The sequence below is a fragment of the Capricornis sumatraensis genome, chromosome 5, assembly GCF_032405125.1.
Source record: "Capricornis sumatraensis isolate serow.1 chromosome 5, serow.2, whole genome shotgun sequence".
NCBI lineage: Eukaryota > Metazoa > Chordata > Mammalia > Artiodactyla > Bovidae > Capricornis > Capricornis sumatraensis.
In genome coordinates, this window is record NC_091073.1 from 45,506,539 (window position 1) to 45,526,798 (window position 20,260).

General features: G+C 35.7%; 1 protein-coding gene across 1 annotated transcript in view; it reads left to right on the plus strand.

Annotated features, from left to right (window-relative positions):
* The window catches only part of GNAT3 (G protein subunit alpha transducin 3), a 53,103-nt gene that overhangs the window by 23,684 nt on the left and 9,159 nt on the right, over positions 1–20,260 (plus strand). The window contains exons 3-5 of the mRNA XM_068972641.1: positions 1,939–2,080; positions 9,140–9,297; positions 15,301–15,429. Coding sequence (XP_068828742.1) covers positions 1,939–2,080; positions 9,140–9,297; positions 15,301–15,429 — 429 coding nt within the window. The remainder of the gene's footprint in view (positions 1–1,938; positions 2,081–9,139; positions 9,298–15,300; positions 15,430–20,260) is intronic.

A 20,260-nucleotide genomic window follows, 5' to 3' on the forward strand; every position in this document is an offset into this window, starting at 1 on the left:
AGCTTGATGATTGTAAGCATCTATTTGGTCACACTGATTCTTCTGCTCAAAGTGTTCTTTTTCCTTTTGACTCTCTGGAAATAACCGTTTATCCCTGAAAAATTAACTGATCATCCCTGCTGATGATCCTCCCTGATCTCTTACCACCTCTTCCAGTTGGGTTGATTACTTTTTCTAGCTCATTCCACCTGCCAGTATTTTTGCTATACATTATCATACTGTACAAAAATAGGATTTCATGCCCTACCTTCCTGTAATCTAGTACTCTCCAATAGCACATTCGGTGATGACAGGAATATTATTACATCTGTGTCCTCCATATGTGGCTAATGTGACTGAGGAGCTAACTTTTAAATTTTATTTAATTTTAATTAACCTGTTGTGTGGCTACTGTATGGGACAATAGAGCACTGGTCTATGGTTTTAGGGAGGAAGGACTTTTATACTTCATTCATTCTCTTCAGTGTTTGAAATACGTTGCCGAAAATGCCTAGTAAATGCTTATTAATTTGAGCAGATCTAGGAATGAACTAGCAGATGGAGAGTTCTGTCTCACAGTAATTGCAGCCCCTAGAAAAGCAGTGTTGCTCAAGTCCCACTACAGCTGGATTTTGTTAACTTTCCTGTTAATTTGCTTGGTGACAGGTATTTCTTATTCCATGAAAAAAGGACAAAGATAAGAACTTGTTCCAGGAAGAAAACCACTAAATGCCCCCAGGTTTATTTATAATTGCCATTTAAATTTAATAATTAAAGTAATATTCTAATTTTAATTTTTGACAGAGAACTGGGATTTCTTTCCTGAACTTATTCTTAATGTATCCATAAAAACATTTTACTGTTTTTTCTCTGTAGTCTTTAATTGACTATCTTAATCACCTAAGTTAATTGTTTAATACAGTAGGACAAATATGGCCATGCCTGAAGTATTGAATATAAATACAGCCAATATTGCCAATCAAATATTAAAAACAATAAATAATAGTTATAGGTACTGCCTTTACTCTTTCCATTAAGAGTATTTGCATTTGAAGGTTTTAATGTCTTTGGAGGCATTTGTATTCTTTTTACTCCCTATACTAAAGCCTCTGTGTGTATGGATGCAACACAAATCCCTAGTAATCTCTCATCTAAATGATGCCTAATGAACATGCAGTTCATTTTAAAAGCAATTTAAAAACAAAAAACAACAACAAGAATATATTATGCAATAGAAATGTAATAAAGTGATTAACATACACAGAGACCCTTTTAATAGGTGTGTATTCCAACACTAGTAATAAAATTGACTTCTGATTGAATGAGTGGAAGGGAAAGAAGAGTTCAGCCAAGTTAAATGTCTAGGCATTTCAACTTTGAGAACTCAGTAGCACGTACACACATGGAACAGTGACAAGGGATTGAACAGAAGGTAATTACCACCATTTAAAAGGATGCTTTTGTTACTGTTATAAATAGAAAGCAGGCACTCCTATTTTTCCTGTGTGTCTTAAGTGATAGGAAAAGATGTGGATGCTATAGTAAATTACTTCATTTCCTCTAGACATCATGTTATAAACACTGAAAAACATTTCAGAACTCTGTGTATATCTTTGTCCTGGGAATCTGGACAATCTTTCTCTCAGAAAGAAATAATCTTGCTCAGTAAAAAGCTCATGATTTACCCATTTTAAATTGTAGTTTACCTAGAGGAAATCATTAAGTCCTCTTTGTATTTAGCTTAGGAGCTCAGGAAGAAAATGCTACATTAAATCCCAATGAAAATAAAAACTCAAAGCCACAAAATTGTTCCCATTTATCATATGCATGGGTAACATTCTTCTGTTTTTAACAAAAATGTATACTATAATTTTATGCAAGCAAATTATTATTGATGTGTTTAATATTAGAAAAAATCAACTATTCAACTAACGAAAGCTTTTCATGTTTAAATTATAGGATCATCCATAAGAACGGTTACAGTGAGCAAGAATGCATGGAGTTCAAAGCAGTAATTTACAGTAACACACTGCAATCCATCCTAGCTATTGTGAAAGCCATGGCAACCCTGGAGATTGATTATGTAAATCCTAGAAGTGCAGTAAGTATGCAAATAACGACAGCTGTAGTGGAGTTTGAACCGTAAAACAGTGGGACCTTATAGATCTGTAGTTTTAATCTACACTGAAAATTAAGAATATAAAACATGAATTTGAAAGTATTAATTCTGTTTAGTGTAAGATTTCCTATTTTCCTTTAAATGGAACTTTCCTTTTGACTGTGTGCTCTCATCTTACTCAACAATAACTGTTTTCCTAGAACTCAATCAGCCACCAGGAAAGCCCAGTTTCAAATAATACAGTATATCAAATATAAATACTTATATTTGCTAAATACAAGAGTCTAGTCCATAAAACCAAACTGTAATATCTCTATATTAATTTTAATTATGAGCCATTTCATGGAGATTTTATTTTTAATAACAATACTACAACTATCAATAATGTTCAATGATAATTACAACTATGTGGCACAAAGAAATGATTATTTTATAAAGTTAATTTTTTAAAAAAAATTGAAAATTGTATGAGAAAATGTTTGCATAATAAATATACTCAGTCATTATTTGTTTACAAGGTAGCTGATAGTTTCATTTGTCTTTTTTATATTTTATAATATAGAAGATTTTATGTTAAAATGCATAAAAATTTTGCCTACTTGAAACCAATTTATGTGCCAACATATAAAACTATTTTAGTTAGCAAATGAAACCTATAGTATTATGCAAAGAACGGTAGTTAATCACATCCTGAAACACTGTATACAATCTCTAGGAAGAACTCACCCATTCCCTTTATTCTCTCTGGGAGCAGCTGATTGCCTCTGGATGATGTCAACTAAACTGTTCCCAGTGTAATTTTTAGGTATCTTGTTATGCTAACAAGTGGCTCAGCTAGTAAAGAATCCGCCTGTAATGTGGGAGACCTGGGTTCGATCCCTGGGTTGGGAAAATCCCCAGGAGAAGGGAAAGGCTACTCAGCCCAGTATTCTGGCCTGGAGAATTCCATGGATTGTATAGTCCATGGGGTAGCAAAGAGTCAGATACAACTGAACAAATTTCACTTTCACATACTAACAATGGACACAGAGAGGAATGATATAATAGGGTTAGAGAAGACAGTGACACTTGTGCTCTCCCCTCCTCTGGAGAAGTTTAAGGTTAAACCATGTAAATGACTCTTGGCAGTCACTAGGATGAAAAGAAAAATACCTCTTTCATGTCCCTAAATCCCCTTTGGTCCAGCAGAGAGCAGAGAAATGCTCCGCATGTCCTTGGGGCAGACTGTAAAGCAGAGTCAGGATTTCTGCTGGGTGTTCCTTCCATTTTTAGCTTCCCCACAACTTGGCTCCACTAAGATAAAGATAATATTTCTCTAGGTTACAGTTTTCCTCACATGTGTAGGGCGAACTTGAAGGAGCTGAATGATAATATCCTTTTGGTCTTTATTATTCTGTGATGTAGTGTTCATTTATAGCTCAGTTACTACTCAGACCCTGGCTTTTCTAAGAACCTAGGATTTTAAACTGACCATTAAGAGACAACTTGAAATAATCCCTTATTAAAAAAAAAAAATAATAATAAGGGCCAAAGAGGATTAGCAATTTGGCCTGCATTAAATAACTAGAGTTTAGGACAAAACTCAGTTCTGCTGGCTTCTGTTATATAGTACTTTTCCCTATGCAAGGAGTTTTGTAAAAATATTTTTAAAAATTAGGACTACTTCTTTTCTTTTATTTCTTTTAAACAATAACAGTTCTTAGAATAGGTGTTCCTTCTACATTCCTCTGAGAACGATTTAGCAAGTTCGCATGTGTAATATTCCATATATTTGTGTCACAACCTTGCCTACTGTTACTTAGTTAATTATATTTTTTGCTTCATGAAGCCCAATGTTTGCAAATTAGATAGCAGTCATCACTAGAGACCTGGAATGTGTTGGTTAAAACTCTTAATGATATGGCATGAAGGTGGGATGAAAACAGACTCTGTACATTGCTGTCATTATGCTAAACTACAAAATAAAAAGAAATGTCATTTATTCAAACTGTACATTAAATGCTGTAAATAGAGTAACTTAAGCAGCACTAAACAACTGACGTAACTTCTCAGAAGTACCTATGTCCTCAAGTATCAAGCATCACAGTTGTCAGGTACTACATAGCTCATACTTTTATTTCAATTAATGTAGATTATAGCAATTTCAATCACATTCTTCTTCAGTATTTGATTTTGAGATTAATATACTCTCTACCTGACTCAGACTATTTGTTTGGCAGATTAATTGCTAAGTAAGCACTTAAGTGTGGCTTTCACAGTTCTGGTGTCCTGTGACTCTCAATTTAGCTTCCAACTTATATATACAGTATATAAATTTTTACATAACCATTTTTACCTCACCGCACAGATTGCCATTCAAAAAGAGAAAGATTTCTAACAGAGAATATACATAAGCTTTACTGGTCACTGGTTCTGTAACTTTGGACATGATACTTGTTTCAGGTTTTTTATCCACGAAGTGTTAGCTTTCGTCATCAAATGACAATGACTATCACAAGAGGAAGCAAGAATAATAAATCCACACAAACTCTAATTATGAAAGAATATAAGCTCCCAGTATTAGATATTATTACTTTCTAATAATCACAGTGAATATAGGCTCGTTAACATTTATGTATTGAAGTATACAACCAATATCATTTGAAAAGTTGTTTTTCACTAAACTATTATTTATTTGGCCAGACAACTAACTGGACACTAGGAATATACTGAAGAATCAGCCATAAATTAGATGGAAATAGTATTTGCCCGCTAGAGAAGAAAAAGTGGTGTTGACCAAGTAGTTATAAAGCATCAGCTCTTTCAAAAGCTTTTAAAGACGGTAAAGTTGAAGAAACAAAACGGAAATAATAAAGGCATTTACTTATTCTCTCTCAATATTACTATATTCTATTTTAGAAATCTAAAACAGTCACTAGACTGACTGAAAGAATGCTGAAAATTGCAACACACATTGTGGGTGTGGTGACCATCTTTGACAAAGCACCCTATGAAGTGAATCCTATAATCTGAAGTAAAGAACACTGATTACTCAAGATGGTCTATGATAAAAGCTCTACAATCAAATAAGTTTAGGATACATATGCACTGTAACAAGTTTTAGGAAATTCACAAACAATATTTGTAAGCAAAGCTTCTGAAAATCCTGTAATTAAAACTTGGCATTTTAAACCTAACATTTCTGCAAATTATTAGGCTATGATATCTTTTCCTTCCCTGATGTATTTTTTCTATAATCTTTCAAAATATGATTCTAGGGTTCAGAATGAGTTACACAAGGTTCTAGGTTCATCTGAGGTTCCTAATATTGATGAAGAAAGTCTGGAAAACTTATTGAGGAAACATATTTCATTTTCTATGCAACATAGTTCTAGAGCTACCCAACGTAAAGAAAATGAGTTATTCTAGAACCACTATAATTCCCAAACTTTTCCAAATACATGATAGGGAAATAAAATTTATTTAGGATGCCACTCAAACCTGCAGTGAATTATTAATATTTGGAAAATGATTAAACATCCCTTAAATTTATCTAGATCAAATCTGAGCTAATTAGCATATTCATTTTATTGATTCATTCATTCAACCATATTTCAAGGATATATACTATGTGTTAGGTTCTGTTCTTGGTTTTAAAGATGTAAAAACAAAAAAATAAAATTTCTGCCTATATATACTTATAATCTAACATAAAATATGTAAAGAATTGTGCACTATACATGTAGTAATAAGTATACTATGAAGAAAAATCAAGACAGTTAAGGGGGAGAAAGTATAAGAATGAAAGGGGTGTTAAGGAAGCCATCCTTGAGGTGGTGGTATATTCGAAGAGATCTGAATGAAGTAGGTAGTGAGTCACAGGAAAGGCATGAAGAGATCAGCCATTCTCAAAAGCTTTGAAATGGGGGCTTGGTGAGTTCAAGGAATAGTAAGGAGTCCACTGGGTCTTGAGGGAAGAGGGACAAAAGCACAGGGTTGTAGTGGGGTGAGGGGGGGAGAGGAAATAAAATTAGAAAGGAGGACATGGCTAAAAACATAGAACCACAGTAAGGAATTTGGAATTTTGTATTGAGTTTGTTGGGATTAAGATAATCGGTAGGAGTTAAGTGTTCAATCCATTTGACTCTGATATAAAGATAATTTCTCATATAGCTGTTAATTTTGGTGTGATGTATTTCAAAAATTCAAATTTCATTGGTGGGCCCAATCCCCTAAACATGATAATTAAAGAGACCAAATTTATATGTATGTTAAGTCACTTCAGTCATGTCCAACCCTTTGCAACCCTGTGGACTATAGTCCCCCAGGCTCCTCTGTCCATGGGATTCTCCAGGCAAGAATACTGGAGTGGATTGTCATACCCTCCTCCAGGGGATCTTCACAACTCAGGGACTGAGTGTCTGCTGCACCGGCAGGTGGGTTCTTTACCACTAGCGCCACCTAGAAAGCTCCTTAATTATCATAGCTGCAGAAAAACTTCAAGAATTGAATTGCAGTATGTCTAATAAGACATTATTTATGGCTTAAAAAAATATGTTGCAAGGAATTCTCAACTCAGGCTGCACATTTGAATGACCTGGGAGATTTTTAAACCTACCTTTGCAGACTCTGATACCCAGAAATTCAGATTCATTTTATTTGAGTTGGGGGTCCTGGTATCAATTTTTTTTTTTTAAGTGTCCCACGTGGAAGCAATGTGTAGTCTGGTATGAAAATCACCACCATCAACTTTACCTCTACATGCAGCTTTAGTCATGTCTGACTCTTTGCAACCCCGTCGACTGTAGCCTGCCAGGCTTCTCTATCCATGGGATTCTTCAGGAAAGAATATCTGGAGTGGGTTGCCATACCCTCCTCCAGAGGATCTTCATGACTCAGGAATCGAACCCTCCTCTCTTGCGTCTGCCTCACTGACGGGCAGGTTCTTTACCAGTTGCTCCACCTGGAAAGACCCACACTAAAATATAAAAGATCTCCAAAGACGAAAACCAAATTGATTGGGTGTTTTGCCCGTACCTCACAGTAAATGATGACCAAGAGGACTTTCTGACATTTAAATGTTCAAGTTGAGACTATATTCATGACACCTCTACAAATAAAGAATATTTAAATTAACAAATGGTATATATTTAAAAGAATGAAAGAGTACATAACAGCTTGGTTTATAAAGCTTGTAAGGGATGTGATTTTTTTTTTTTTCCCTCTAAGGACAATATTGTTTAAGCAACTATTTCATTGCATCATTTGTCCTAAATGGCACTTTAATGTGGAAAAAGGCAAATAGAATGACGCCAGCAAAAGTGACTGGTCATATTTCACTAACTGCAGGTTTCTGTCATATCCAACTAATCTGGAGGAAGGATTTTAAAGTTCATCTTGTGTTGACACAATAAAACGACAGGTCAAAGCCTTTGATTTGGGCCAGTTAAACTTTGTGGCCTAACAGTCACCTAATCAGTTTGGCTTAGCAGTAAAATTGGATTGTGAAGAGAGATAAAATGAAGTTTTTAGTCTTAACGAGCCTTTCTTTAACAGTGTTACAGATATGCTTCGTTTTTTATACAAAGAGAAGATTTTTAGTAAAATGGTGACACAAGTCTATCATCAACTTCAAGTAATAAATTGAGTTGTGTCAGAAAGGCATCAGGGTCTTGTGGGACATACTTCACTAGTAGCCACCTAATTTTTGCAGAAAATATGTTTAGGTTTGACTCTTTTTCTGATGCTTACATCTTTATTGATTTGGCAAATTTACCTCCAAGTTTTGGTTTCCTCATTTTTAAGATAGAGAAAATATAGTGCCTATGCTACTGTTGTTGTAAGGACTATGTGAGATATCACATGTGCTAAGTGACATGTGAGTTGTTATGAAAATATGCACCAAAGAGAGTCAGCAAAAAGAATATGGGCTTTGGAATCTGACAACCAAGATTTGAGCCTAGATTTCTCCATTTGTCTGGTCTAGCATCATGGCCAATAATTGAATTATTCTGAAACCCACATTCTTAACGAAATTTTTTTAGTCATAAGCCAGTTTAGATCATTAGTTTAAGTAAACTGTGGACTATGTTATTTACTCAAACTTGCTTTTGCCCTTGTCACCTCCAAATATCCCATCAGGAAGGACACAATACTTGGTTTTCTTTTCTCCTTTTCCTCTTTTGTTCTTTCCTTTACTTTCTTCCCTTCTTTTCTCTTCCTAATGAAATCTCACCTCTACCCTATTAATTTGACCTAAAATCATGCTCATGACAACACCTACAGTGAAGTTCAAAAACTTTATGTGGATCAAAATGTTTACCATTGGAATTTTTATGATTACAAAGAGGTACGTGATGGTAAATAGCGACAATATATTTCTAAACTATAATTTTAGAGTACTGAGTTTTGATTTCCATTTGTACTCTAATTCTTACTTGGTATTTTTATTTCCTGGAAAATATATGGCCATGATCAAAGGAATACAATGTGTTCGATTAGATTAGACTTGTTGCTCTTTGATACTAGCATTCTGGTTCTCTAGAAGCTCAGTGGACTTACACCAAAATACTGCTATCCCTTTTTCCATCATATTTAGAAGTCAGTGATAAATATCCAAATATCTTAATTTCATCATGTAATATTTCACAGTTTTCGCTTTGTGGACATAAGCCAGAAGTTTCATTATAAGATACTTGTGTTCTATTAACCTAAAGATACAATGGGCTTCCCTTGTGGCTCAGCTGGTAAAGAATCTGCTTGCAATGCGAGAGACCTGGGTTTGATCCCTGGGTTGGGAAGATCCCCTGGAGAAGGAAAAGGCTATCCAACACAGTATTCGGTCCTGGAGAATTCCATGGACTGTACCAGTCAATGGGGTGGCAAAGAATCCAACATGACTGAGCTACTTTCACTTCACTTCACTTCACAGTGAATAGATTTTCAGTGAAATTGCTGCTAAAGTAAAAGTCACCAAATTGAAATGACCTTTTGGAAAACAAAAGAATTTGTGAGTTTAAGTAACAACACATTTTTATCCTTCTGACAAAAACAATGCTGCAGGAAGACCAACGACAGCTTTGTGTGATGGCAAATACCCTGGAAGATGGCAGCATGACACCTGAATTGGCGGAGGTAATAAAACGACTGTGGAGAGATCCAGGAATACAGGCCTGCTTTGAAAGGGCATCTGAATATCAGCTCAATGACTCAGCAGCATAGTAAGTAAATGCATTTTAAAAGGAACTGTAGTTGAAACATTTACATTTAAAAATTGTAACTCTGTATACTCTGCATTTGTAACCACAAATAACAAAAGGAGATAGTTTTACATTTTTACCATGCTAAAATAACAAGTAAATGAAAGGAAAGAAAAAAGAGCAAGATTATATAAATAAGATGTAAAAAACATAACCATGGAAGCATTTTAAATAACTAATTTTGAAACTATTAATATATGTCTGAAAAGATATATATGTTGTAAATATTTTCTCCCAATTAGAAAAATTTAATCATTATGTGGGCTTCTCAGGTGGCTCAGTGGTAAAGAATCTGCCTGCCAAGCAAGAAATGTGGGTTTGATATCTGGGTCAGGAATGTCCCCTGGAGGAGAAAATGTCAACCCCCTCCAGGATTCTTACCTGGAAAATCCCATGGACAGGAGCCTGGCTAAAGTCCATGAGGCTGCAAAGGGTCAGACATGACTTAGTAACTGAGCGCAAATGTGCACCCATGCACAAACACACACATACTCATTATGCACCAAGCTCAATTCAGTTCAATTCAGTCCAGTCACTCAGTTGTGTCTGACTCTTTGCGACCCCATGAACAGCAGCACACTGGACTTCCCTGTCCATCAAAAACTCCCAGAGTTTACTCAAACTCATGTCCATTGATTGGGTGATGCCATCCAACCACCTCATCCTCTGTCATCCCCTTCTCTCACTTTCAATCTTTCCCAGCATCAGAGTTTTCCAAATGAATCAACTCTTCACATGAGGTGGCCAAAGTATTGGAGTTTCAGCTTCAGCATCAGTCCTTCCAATGAATATTCAGGACTGATTTCCTTTAGGATGGACTGGTTAGATCACCTTGCACTCTAAGGGACCCTCAAGAGTCTTCTCCAACACCACAGTTCAAAAGCATCAATTCTTTGGCTCTCAGCTTTCTTTATATTCCAACTCTCAAATCCATACATGACTACTGGAAAAACCATAGCCTTGACTAGACGGACCTTTGTTGACAAAGTAATGTCTCTGCTTTTGAACATGCTATCTAGGTTGGCCATAATTTTTCTTCCAAGCAGCAACCGTCTTTAAATTTCATGGCTGCAGTCACCATCTGCAGTGATTTTGGAGCCCCTCAAAATAAAGTCAACCACTTTTTCCCCATCTATTTCCCATGAAGTGATGGGACCAGATGCCATGATCTTTGTTTTCGACTGTTGAGCTTTAAGCCAACTTTTTCACTCTCCTCTTTCACTTTCCTCAAGAGGCTTTTGAGTTCCTCTTCACTTTCTGCCATAAGGGTGGTGTCATCTGCATATCTGAGGTTATTGATATTTCTCCTGGCAATCTTGATTCCAGCTTGTGATTCTTCCAGTCCAGCGTTTCTCATAATGTACTCTGCATATAAGTTAAATAAGCAGGGCGACAATATAGAGCCTTGATGTACTCCTTTTCCTATTTGGAAGCAGTCTGTTGTTCCATGTCCAGTTCTAACTGTTGCTTCCTGACCTGCATACAGATTTCTCAAGAGGCAGATCAGGTGGTTGGGTATTCCCAAAAGGCTTTGGCATAGTCAATAAAGTAGAAATAGATGGGGGTTTTTTTGGAACTCTCTTGTTTTTTGATGATCCAATAAATGTTGGCAATTTGATCTCTGGTTCCTCTGCCTTTTCTAAAACCAGCTTGAACATCTGGAAGTTCATGGTTGACATATTGTTGAAGTCTGTCTTGGAGAATTTGGAGCATTACTTTACTAGCGTGTGAGATGAGTGCAATTGTGTGGTAGTTTGAGCATTCTTTGGCATTGCTTTTCTTTGGGTTTGGCATGAAAACTGACTTTTTCCAGTCCTGTGGCCACTGCTGAGTTTTCCAAATTTGCTCGCATATTGAGTGCAGCCCTTTCACAGCATCATCTTTCAGGATTTGAAATAGCTCAACTGGAATTCCATCACCTCCTCTAGCTTTGTTCATAGTGATGCTTCCTAAGGCCCACTTGACTTCACATTCCAGGATGTCTGGCTCTAGGTGAGTGATCACACCATCGTGATTATCTGGGTCATGAAGATCTTTTTTGTATAGTTCTTCTGAGTATTCTTGCCACCAAACTCTAGATGAACACAAACTGGTAACATGCATGTTGAGGTGTGGACTATTCACTTCATTTCTAACCAAGTTACCAAAATCATCTTCTAAAATAACCTTATTAATGACATGTGCTTTGTCTCCCCTGGTTTGATAGGCATGATATAGAATTTCAGAAGAAAGTAATGTATTGATTTGAGGGATGTTTGTATATAGTGGGATTCTTTTGGAATCTCAAGCAAGATTATCTAATTTTCACAATAATATCAACCAGTTAGAAATTTTTAGCCATAAGCAATAGGAGGTTGTAACAGTATTTATAACTTCACTCTTAAAATGATTTTAAATATCCATTTTAGTAAATGGTTCCTGACCTGTCCCACAGTTACATGCCTGTAAGCATGTGTGCACATGCATACAAATATGATGTAACTACGTATTCTATATTTCTGTCCCTGCAAATGAATGTGTGAATGAGTATATATGCAGTTCTTCTGATGGACTCCCAACAGAACATACTAGATGTACTTAAAAAATAAAACAGTTAAGGTTAAACAAATGAAAAATTTTTGAGGACAGAACAAAAAAAAACTTTCATGATACTTTAGATTTTAAGCATAATAAGAAAGATTATGGAGAGAAAACAAACCATATAAATTCTAGGAAAACATAACAGAAACAAAAGTCCTCTGTGATTGCTCACTCATGTTCATTTAAAATTCCAAAATCCAGTGGACATATTACCCTTGGAGGAAAGTCCTATTCTTATCTCTCTGATGACATAGAGAATGGGTATTGCCCTTTGATTACATAAACAATGGTTTAATATTACTCTATGGTACAGAAAACATTGCTTTTGATATGACTCATTGAAAAAGGCAGTCACAATTAATCAGAAACTGAATTGTGGAATATTCCTATAAAATGTTGCTTAGCAAAGTTCTGGAGAAGGATGAAGAGAAAGATAGGTCGATACTTGTCATTTTAATATAGTTCCTTTTAGATACACATTATTGGTTAGACATTTTCCCTTAAAATAACGTCACAAATAAGTTTGCAATTATATTACATTATGTTTACCAAATTCTTTGCTCTTTGATATCAAAAATAATTCCATGCTGCATACCCCAAATGGGCAAAAAACTGACCTTTTACTGGTTTTCTCAGACTTCCCTTAATGTTAGCTTTTTCCTTTGTTTTGACAAAATATATTTTACAGTGAGACTATCACATTTCAAATTCATATTACAAACATTTGTCCGTTCTTCAAGTTAAACAAATCTATAAATCTCTGTACCAATTTTGTGAATGTTGCCACTAATGCAGTGATTTTTAACTACCCAGATCAATTTGCAAAGAACAGTAGAAAATAAGAAGAAAGTTGACTTCCTCCCTCTGTGTCTAAGAAAGTTTTCTTACAACATTTTTTAAAAACAATGTAAATGTTAACTTTTTTGCCTTTATGGATTCTTATAGTGAAAATTAAGTGAAAGCTTACTAAATTAGCTGAACCTCCATTGCTTTCTTCCAAAAATTAACAGGTTTTTTTAAAAATAGTTAATTACATTAATATTTTAAGCTGAAATTAATGTCAGATTGATACCACATCCAGTTTAGTTCATATACATTCTGTAGTGCATTGTATTTCTTTTCCTTCCTCTCTCTTTCTCTTTCTTCCCCCTCCCTTTTCCTTTCCTTCCTCCACGCCATCTATCCATTCATGTACCTGTCTATTAATCTATTCATCCAATTTTTCTGGAAATGAGATATTTGATTTTCTGTCAAACCTAAAGACTCTTTTAGTTGAGGTCAATAAAGGGATGAGTCCTGATCAGGGAATGTTGGTGACATAACACCTCGCCCTCCACAATCAGTACTAGCAAACTTACAGAAAAGCATCATGAGAGCAGGAAAGATTTTTAGTAATACTTTGCAGTTTGCTGATTGGGGCTGTCTAGTGCACAACAAACTCTACATGCTTTAAGATTCAACATGGACTTCACTGAAAAAGATGCTATTTGTACATGATTAGGAAAAGAATGATATTTTTTAAGTGGTTTGAACTATAGGTATTTCAGGCCTCTGGCTTATTTTAAGTTTTAGACCACAGGCTTGAGCACCCAAATTCTATATGTTTATTAAAATGAGTATTTTAGATGCAAATGTGTCACTCTGCCAATGCTTCTGCTTTGTTTGACCTCATTTATGTACGCAAATAAAAGTACATTAAAGTGTGTCTTTACCAAAGCATTCATTTACCCATAACTAAAACGGATTTAATCTCTATCACAGCAGGTATGTTTCTGTTTGGATTGCTTTTGTTTTTGCTCCTGCATGAACCAACTGACCAACAGTATACTACCACATATGCAGCCTGAGTTAACAAGAAATTCACCAAAGAACTTGCTTCAGAAACAGAGAAAATAGATAAAACAAAATATCTTCTAACATTTTCCTCTGATGTATTTATACCTTGATTTGTCTTTTTATAATAAAATTAAACTATTAGAAAAAACATGGTGATCAATTTTCACATTATACATATATGTGTTTCTGAAGTCTGACTGTCTATTTGTCCCTGACCAAAATCCCTTTGGGACACTTGACAATTCTTAGTTTATTTCAGCTTAAAATCAGAAATATCCTTCAAGAATAATTATCTACTTGGTTACTGAATTTATTTTCAAAAACAAACAGCATTAACTTTCAAGGCATTGTGCTAGGCTTTAAGGTATAACCGAAAAATTGAACTGTTGAACAATAACTAATACTCAGTTATATTCTACCTCTCAAATTCTGTCTAGATGAATGCATGTCCATTATGATCTTTTTATTTAGGTTATAAGTATAAACTTGGTTCAACATAAAAGCCAATTTGATCATAAAAACTTTACTAGGCTATCAGTATCCCTATTTAATATTTTTATAGAAATAGCCATATTGCTAAGCTCCTAAAACCTTAGTATCAAAAGTATAGAACAGGTGAATTTCAACTGTTTTTAAAGTAATAAAGCTTTACTCCAGTGGCATGATTTGGCTTGAAGGATGAAGCTAAAAGTGGTTTATTTCCTCTAATCTAATAGACTCCTCTAGAGCACACAGCTGAATCATGCTCATTCCAGGCTCTCACCACCCCTAGATCCTGTGGGCAGAAAGAGGGCAGTATTTTGGCTGGTGATAGTAAGGTGTTTAAATGTGGCCTCTGGAGAAGAGCAGAGGACATGCTGAGGCACTCTTGGAAGAGAAGAGGAGGTAGGAAAGTGTACAGTGTATAAATTCAGCTTTCTGTCCTCAGGAGCACTGACTCAGGAGTGGGTCAGCAACGTAACTAAGTAGTTCCAGCATGAACCAGAAAGAAAGCGAAAAGGTTCTTCTACTACTGACCTAACTGGATAAAATCATGGCACTTAATAAAAACAATTTCAATTCCTAAACTAGATGATCCGGGAGAAACAACACAAAACCAACAGACCACAACACTAAAACAAGCCACTCTCTTAAAATTCCAACTGCCTAAATACAAACTACAGCATTTTGAGACTAGTCTAGTGACCATCATTACAAGAAAGCATTTTTGGTAGAGGGATGATCTAAGTCCTGTAAGGAGAGCCTTCCTCTCAAATGCCTATTCAGACACCAGTGAATCCATCATATCAGCCTTGTAAAATAAAGCTAAGGCAGCACTCACCCAGCTGCCTTTACAAAAGGACCCACAGGCCAGCTGTGTGTCACACCCAGTGCTTGCAACATCCCAGCCCCTAAGCTCTTATAATTTTGAGAAGCAGAGTTTGTTAAGCATCAGTCTGGAGGTTAATCAGTTTAATGGACTCTAAATGAAAAATTCATTTGTACTGAATCCTGGTATCTTCTAACACAAAGTTAAAACTATATATGCTTTTTTTTTTTTTTTATTAGCTACCTTAATGATTTGGACAGAATAGCAGCTCCTGGCTATGTCCCAAATGAACAAGATGTTTTACATTCTCGAGTGAAAACAACTGGAATCATTGAAACTCAGTTCTCCTTTAAAGACTTGCATTTCAGGTATGAGCAAATGTCTTTTTTTAAACTCTCAACAGAAATATGCATCAGGCACATATTCTTTACGGAGAAGAGATCTAACCCATGATCAAGTGCAGTGAGGCCTTGGGCATGTTCACAAGGCCTCATGTACTTCAGTTCCATGGTCTTTCACTGCCCTCCTGTAGCTCTCCATGCCAATCCTGATCCTGAGCCTCATCTTCCTCTTCAAGAAAAAAATACCTCTTATTGAGCAGGTGGGAGCTAGATTTTAGTTTCCTCATACTTGAAACTGATATCCTAATTTGAAAAAACAAAAGGAAATACATTTAAATAACACTGATGCAACAGGTGCCAAGGATCTTGTTTCTGGACCTTCCTACTCTCCCATTTGCTTGAAATGTTATTTTGTTTACTTCACTTAAAAATGCAAATAATTTAGAAGAGAATTATTTGAATGTGATGATATCTACTGGAATAACAAGACCTATTTCATATGCATGATTTGGGTATGAGTCCATTATTTTCATTGCTGTCATATTATCAAGACCCTCCTAGCAATTCTGTTGTAAGATTATCCATTTACTATACCAAGAAATAGAAAATGTCCCTTGACACTTAAGTACCTCTCCCTATGATTGTGGATGAGATAGAATGCTGCTGCTGCTGCTGCTGCTGCTAAGTCATGCCAATCATGTCCAACTCTGTGCGACCCCATAGACGGCAGCCCACCAGGCTCCCCCATGCCTGGGATTCTCCAGGCAACAAGACTGGAGTGGGTTGCCATTTCCTTCTCCAATGCATGAAACTAAAAAGTGAAAGTGAAGTCGCTCAGTCATGTCCGACTCTTCACGACCCCATGGACTGCAACCTACCAGGCTCCTCCACCCTTGGGTTTTTCCAGGCAAGAGTACTGGAATGGGCCGCCATTGCCTTCTCCCTGAGATAGAATATTAGACATTAAAACCATGTTCTAGATGTACCCTTAAAACATAATTAAGGGTACATAAGTCCATGGGGTCTCTTGAGGGTTGGACACGACTAATGTGACTTAGCAGCAGCAGCAGCAACACAAACATAATTATTTAATGAATAAAAACATAATTAAGTCATTCATGCATTCAATAATGGGAATATATTTTAAAAGTGGAAAAAAAAATGGGAAAAGGTGACATGAATTATTTGTATCCATTGAGGAAAGATTGTTTCAGTGGGATCAAAGTTTAACTGCTTTAAAACTATTGTAATTACTGACATATAGTATTTAATTAGAATATTATTACACAGATGGCCAGGATACTTTCAAGTTAATATGGAAGAAAGCCCTGAAAACTACCCATTAATGTCAAGCACACAAATAATTAATTTTCTGAAAGATGAATGAAAGACCAAACAGGATAAAGGAACTGCAAAAATTGGGATCAACATCTCTTGGCAAACCTAAGCAGCTTGTCTTCAGGCCTGTCATCACTCTGGCACAGTTCCTCTTTGGCAACTACTTTCTCCAGCCTCCTGATCATTGATCCAGTTTTCAGGGTTGTACTTTGAGAGCCCAAATCCAATCGCTCCTCTGTTCTACCCCTCCTAAGCCTCTCAAAGCAATTTTGGCACACTCACATTTCTTTGACTCGTTCTCCTCTCCAAATTTCTCCCTGAAACAGGCTAGAAGCTGACTGCAGGCCTTGGGGCTAATCCTACCAAGGTTCCAATCACAGAGTCCCCATTAATTAGCAGCAATTGTTGAGAAATAAAATTATCTCTTCTTTGCTTGTCTAATGTGGCTGTTGTAAAAAATTAGTTGAAGTCCCAGGAGAGAATTATAACTTGGTGCTAGCTTATCTTATGTAAAGCTAATGGAATTTTCTGGATCCTAAATTGTCTTATTATTAAAACTGGCTCAGTTTTAAGAATTAACGTCACATCTTGAACATCTAGAAACTCCCACCCCTAGTTTTTCTTTACCACATCAAACAATCTAGTATCTTGTCAGAAACGCTCACTAGCATAAATTCTCTTTTTTATATCTCTGTTCCTTGAATATCCTAAGTCTTAGAGTCTTTGCACTTACTGTTCTTAACTAAAATGCTCTGACACTAGATCTCTGCAAGAACTGGCCCCTTCTTGTTAAGTTTCCCAATCAAACACTGTCCCCTCATGGAGTCTTGACCACCTTATCTATTAACCGTCCCTAAATGTCCCTGTTATAACTATATCCTGCAGAGTGTGGGTAAATATGTAACCACAAGCCCCCAGGGGTGGAGGGGGTTCAGACTGATTTTTGGCCCTTGAGGATTTCTTGGGTGTAAACACCCTAACAACAGCCATGTTCAGCTTACAAACAGGATGACACTAAATGTAGAACTGGGAAGATACACAAACAGTTCTTTCCAGCCACACCAACGTGAGCCAGTATCATTACACAATTGGTATTACACCATTTTCTCTGTTCGAACTTACCACTACATGAAACTGCCTTGTTTATCAGTTTACTCTTTTTGTTTCATGTAATCTGAGGTCCAGAAGGCCAGGGGCCATGTTTGCTTACAGCTGTATCTCCTGTGATTACCACAGTGACTAACTCAGAGTAGGCACTCAGTCAGCCTTAATCCTGCCTGGAGGAATAAATATACTGTGCCAGGCAACGATGAACACGGTCTTTACACCCTTACTGTAATATGATGAATGGGTATTGCTATCCTTACATAAGACAAAGAGTCAAAAATGGAGGCTGAAAACAGGTAGAAGGTTTCTCCAAGATCACACACAGAAATGCGAGAAATGTGATTAAAATGGCTATCTTTCTAACTTCAAAAACCATACTTCTTACACTGCTCAACCCTGACGGGTTATGAGGTAAATTGGGCTGGAAACCACTCTTGTCCTGTAGCGTAAGTGCTTCTTCCAGTGTTGCTGGTCATCCATAATTCCCTTCAGGGAGAAGAGGGAAGAGGGATAAAAAGACAGCCCACTGGGGAGATCAAGTCCTGTTGTCAGGGCTCTTTGGCACCTCACAAGTCTGTGCTCCTAAAAGGAGCGTATGTGTGAAACTGCCAATGAACACACAAAAGCTCAGGAAATCATCATTTCCTGAAACATCAAGTTCACTCAGTACCAAGTAATATCATTATCCATACATTTTAAAAAACCAAGTAGAATACAGCATTTGCATTAGGACACTAGACTTCCACTGGTACCTCATTTTCCTTTCCTTTTCTAATTCTGTGGTTAATTCTGTAAAGCATTTTAAGTTGTATAATACTTTCTTATATTGTTGGCTCATAGGAAGGAATGAGAAAGGTCTTGCTAATTCTTCATACAGTAGCAATGCTAAAATGTAAGATATTTGTGAATTGGACTGAAGCTCAATTAAGACTCATTTTGAGTCTTAACATTTTCTATAGTATGCAACCACTACCTCTTTCCCACCCACGAAAACAGGTTTTGAGCTCTTTTGTTTTCTTACTAGCTTTTGCTTTCTCTCTGGCTCAAGAGGATGTGTAATTAAGGACATCGTTTATGAGGAAAAGAATGTAGGGAATTTCTCTAGAAATAATATTTAAGCAATGAAATTTTGAAAAAATTCAAATTTTACTATAAAGCGTAAAAAACACAGTTATAGATACTTTTAAGGAACTATTTTAAATCATTAAAAATATTTCAAATCATTTAAATAGTCACAGCAATTGAGATAGTTAATCCCTTAATAAATTCTCACAGCTAAATCACTTTTTTTTTGAAGTACTAAATAGGATTATCCAAAAGTACACAGGTATTCACAGTGTAAAATTTCATAGTATTTTAAAATAGAAAGTATAAAAATAAAGTACCTTCCAACTTCATTTCGGTAAAGTGCCTAGGTACTTACATTAGCACTGATTTGTATTCACATAGCATAAATCATCCTAAAACTTTTAAAGATAAAGTTAATTTACATATTAAATTCAAGACTGTAGAATTTTAAACAGGAACATCAAAATGAAAAAATTCTCTCTGTCAATGCACTGTATCATCTTCATGTATCACCTAATTTAATGCAAATCACCTTGGAGTGTTTTTTATCATACCAGAATCTTCAACTGTCAAACTGGTAAAATTATTTCTCTTTACAGAAGTTACTATGTAAATAGAAAACGCAATGCAAGTGTGAACCCTTTTACATTTGAGTTATCAGTTATAGAGAAGTCCTTTCTTCCTATTGCTCTATGATTAAAATAATTGAAAGGAGATAAAACTATATGGAAGCTAGGGAAAAGAGGTCAGCAACTATTACAATGCAGAGATTTAGATTTTGTAATTGTAACTATTTTCAATAATATCATAGATTTACCCAATCTATGATACAAAATAAATTATAATTGTTTTGAATTTGAAGTTAAATCATGCCCAGTACGTTCATTTCTGTTGGAACATGGGACAGCTTAGGAGTGTCTCTGATTGTCTATCAAGCAATTGTAGCCTAGCTTAGGTTTGTTATTCTCTATTAGATCTCACAGAGCAATAAATCATGTATAACTATACTTTTGTTACAGGTATGTTCATGGCTAATGTTATCAAAATTATGTTATATAACATGATGTCTAATTTATTCTCATGATAGAATTTACTTTAATGACTTTAAGCATTATATTATTCAATAATCAGAGAATTCTTCTGTAGGCATTTTAAGTTACACACAAATTTAGTAGGAAATATATAATGATATTAACAATTACGGGAGTTTAGCGACCCCAGGCTACCTTATGGTGGTTAATCCTTTTGATTCTGTTTTTTAATAACCAGCAGTTAAGGGATTTAGAATGACCTCGGTGCATATTCTTTCTGTCTGCAGCATCTGCCCTAATTTATTTTCAGAACT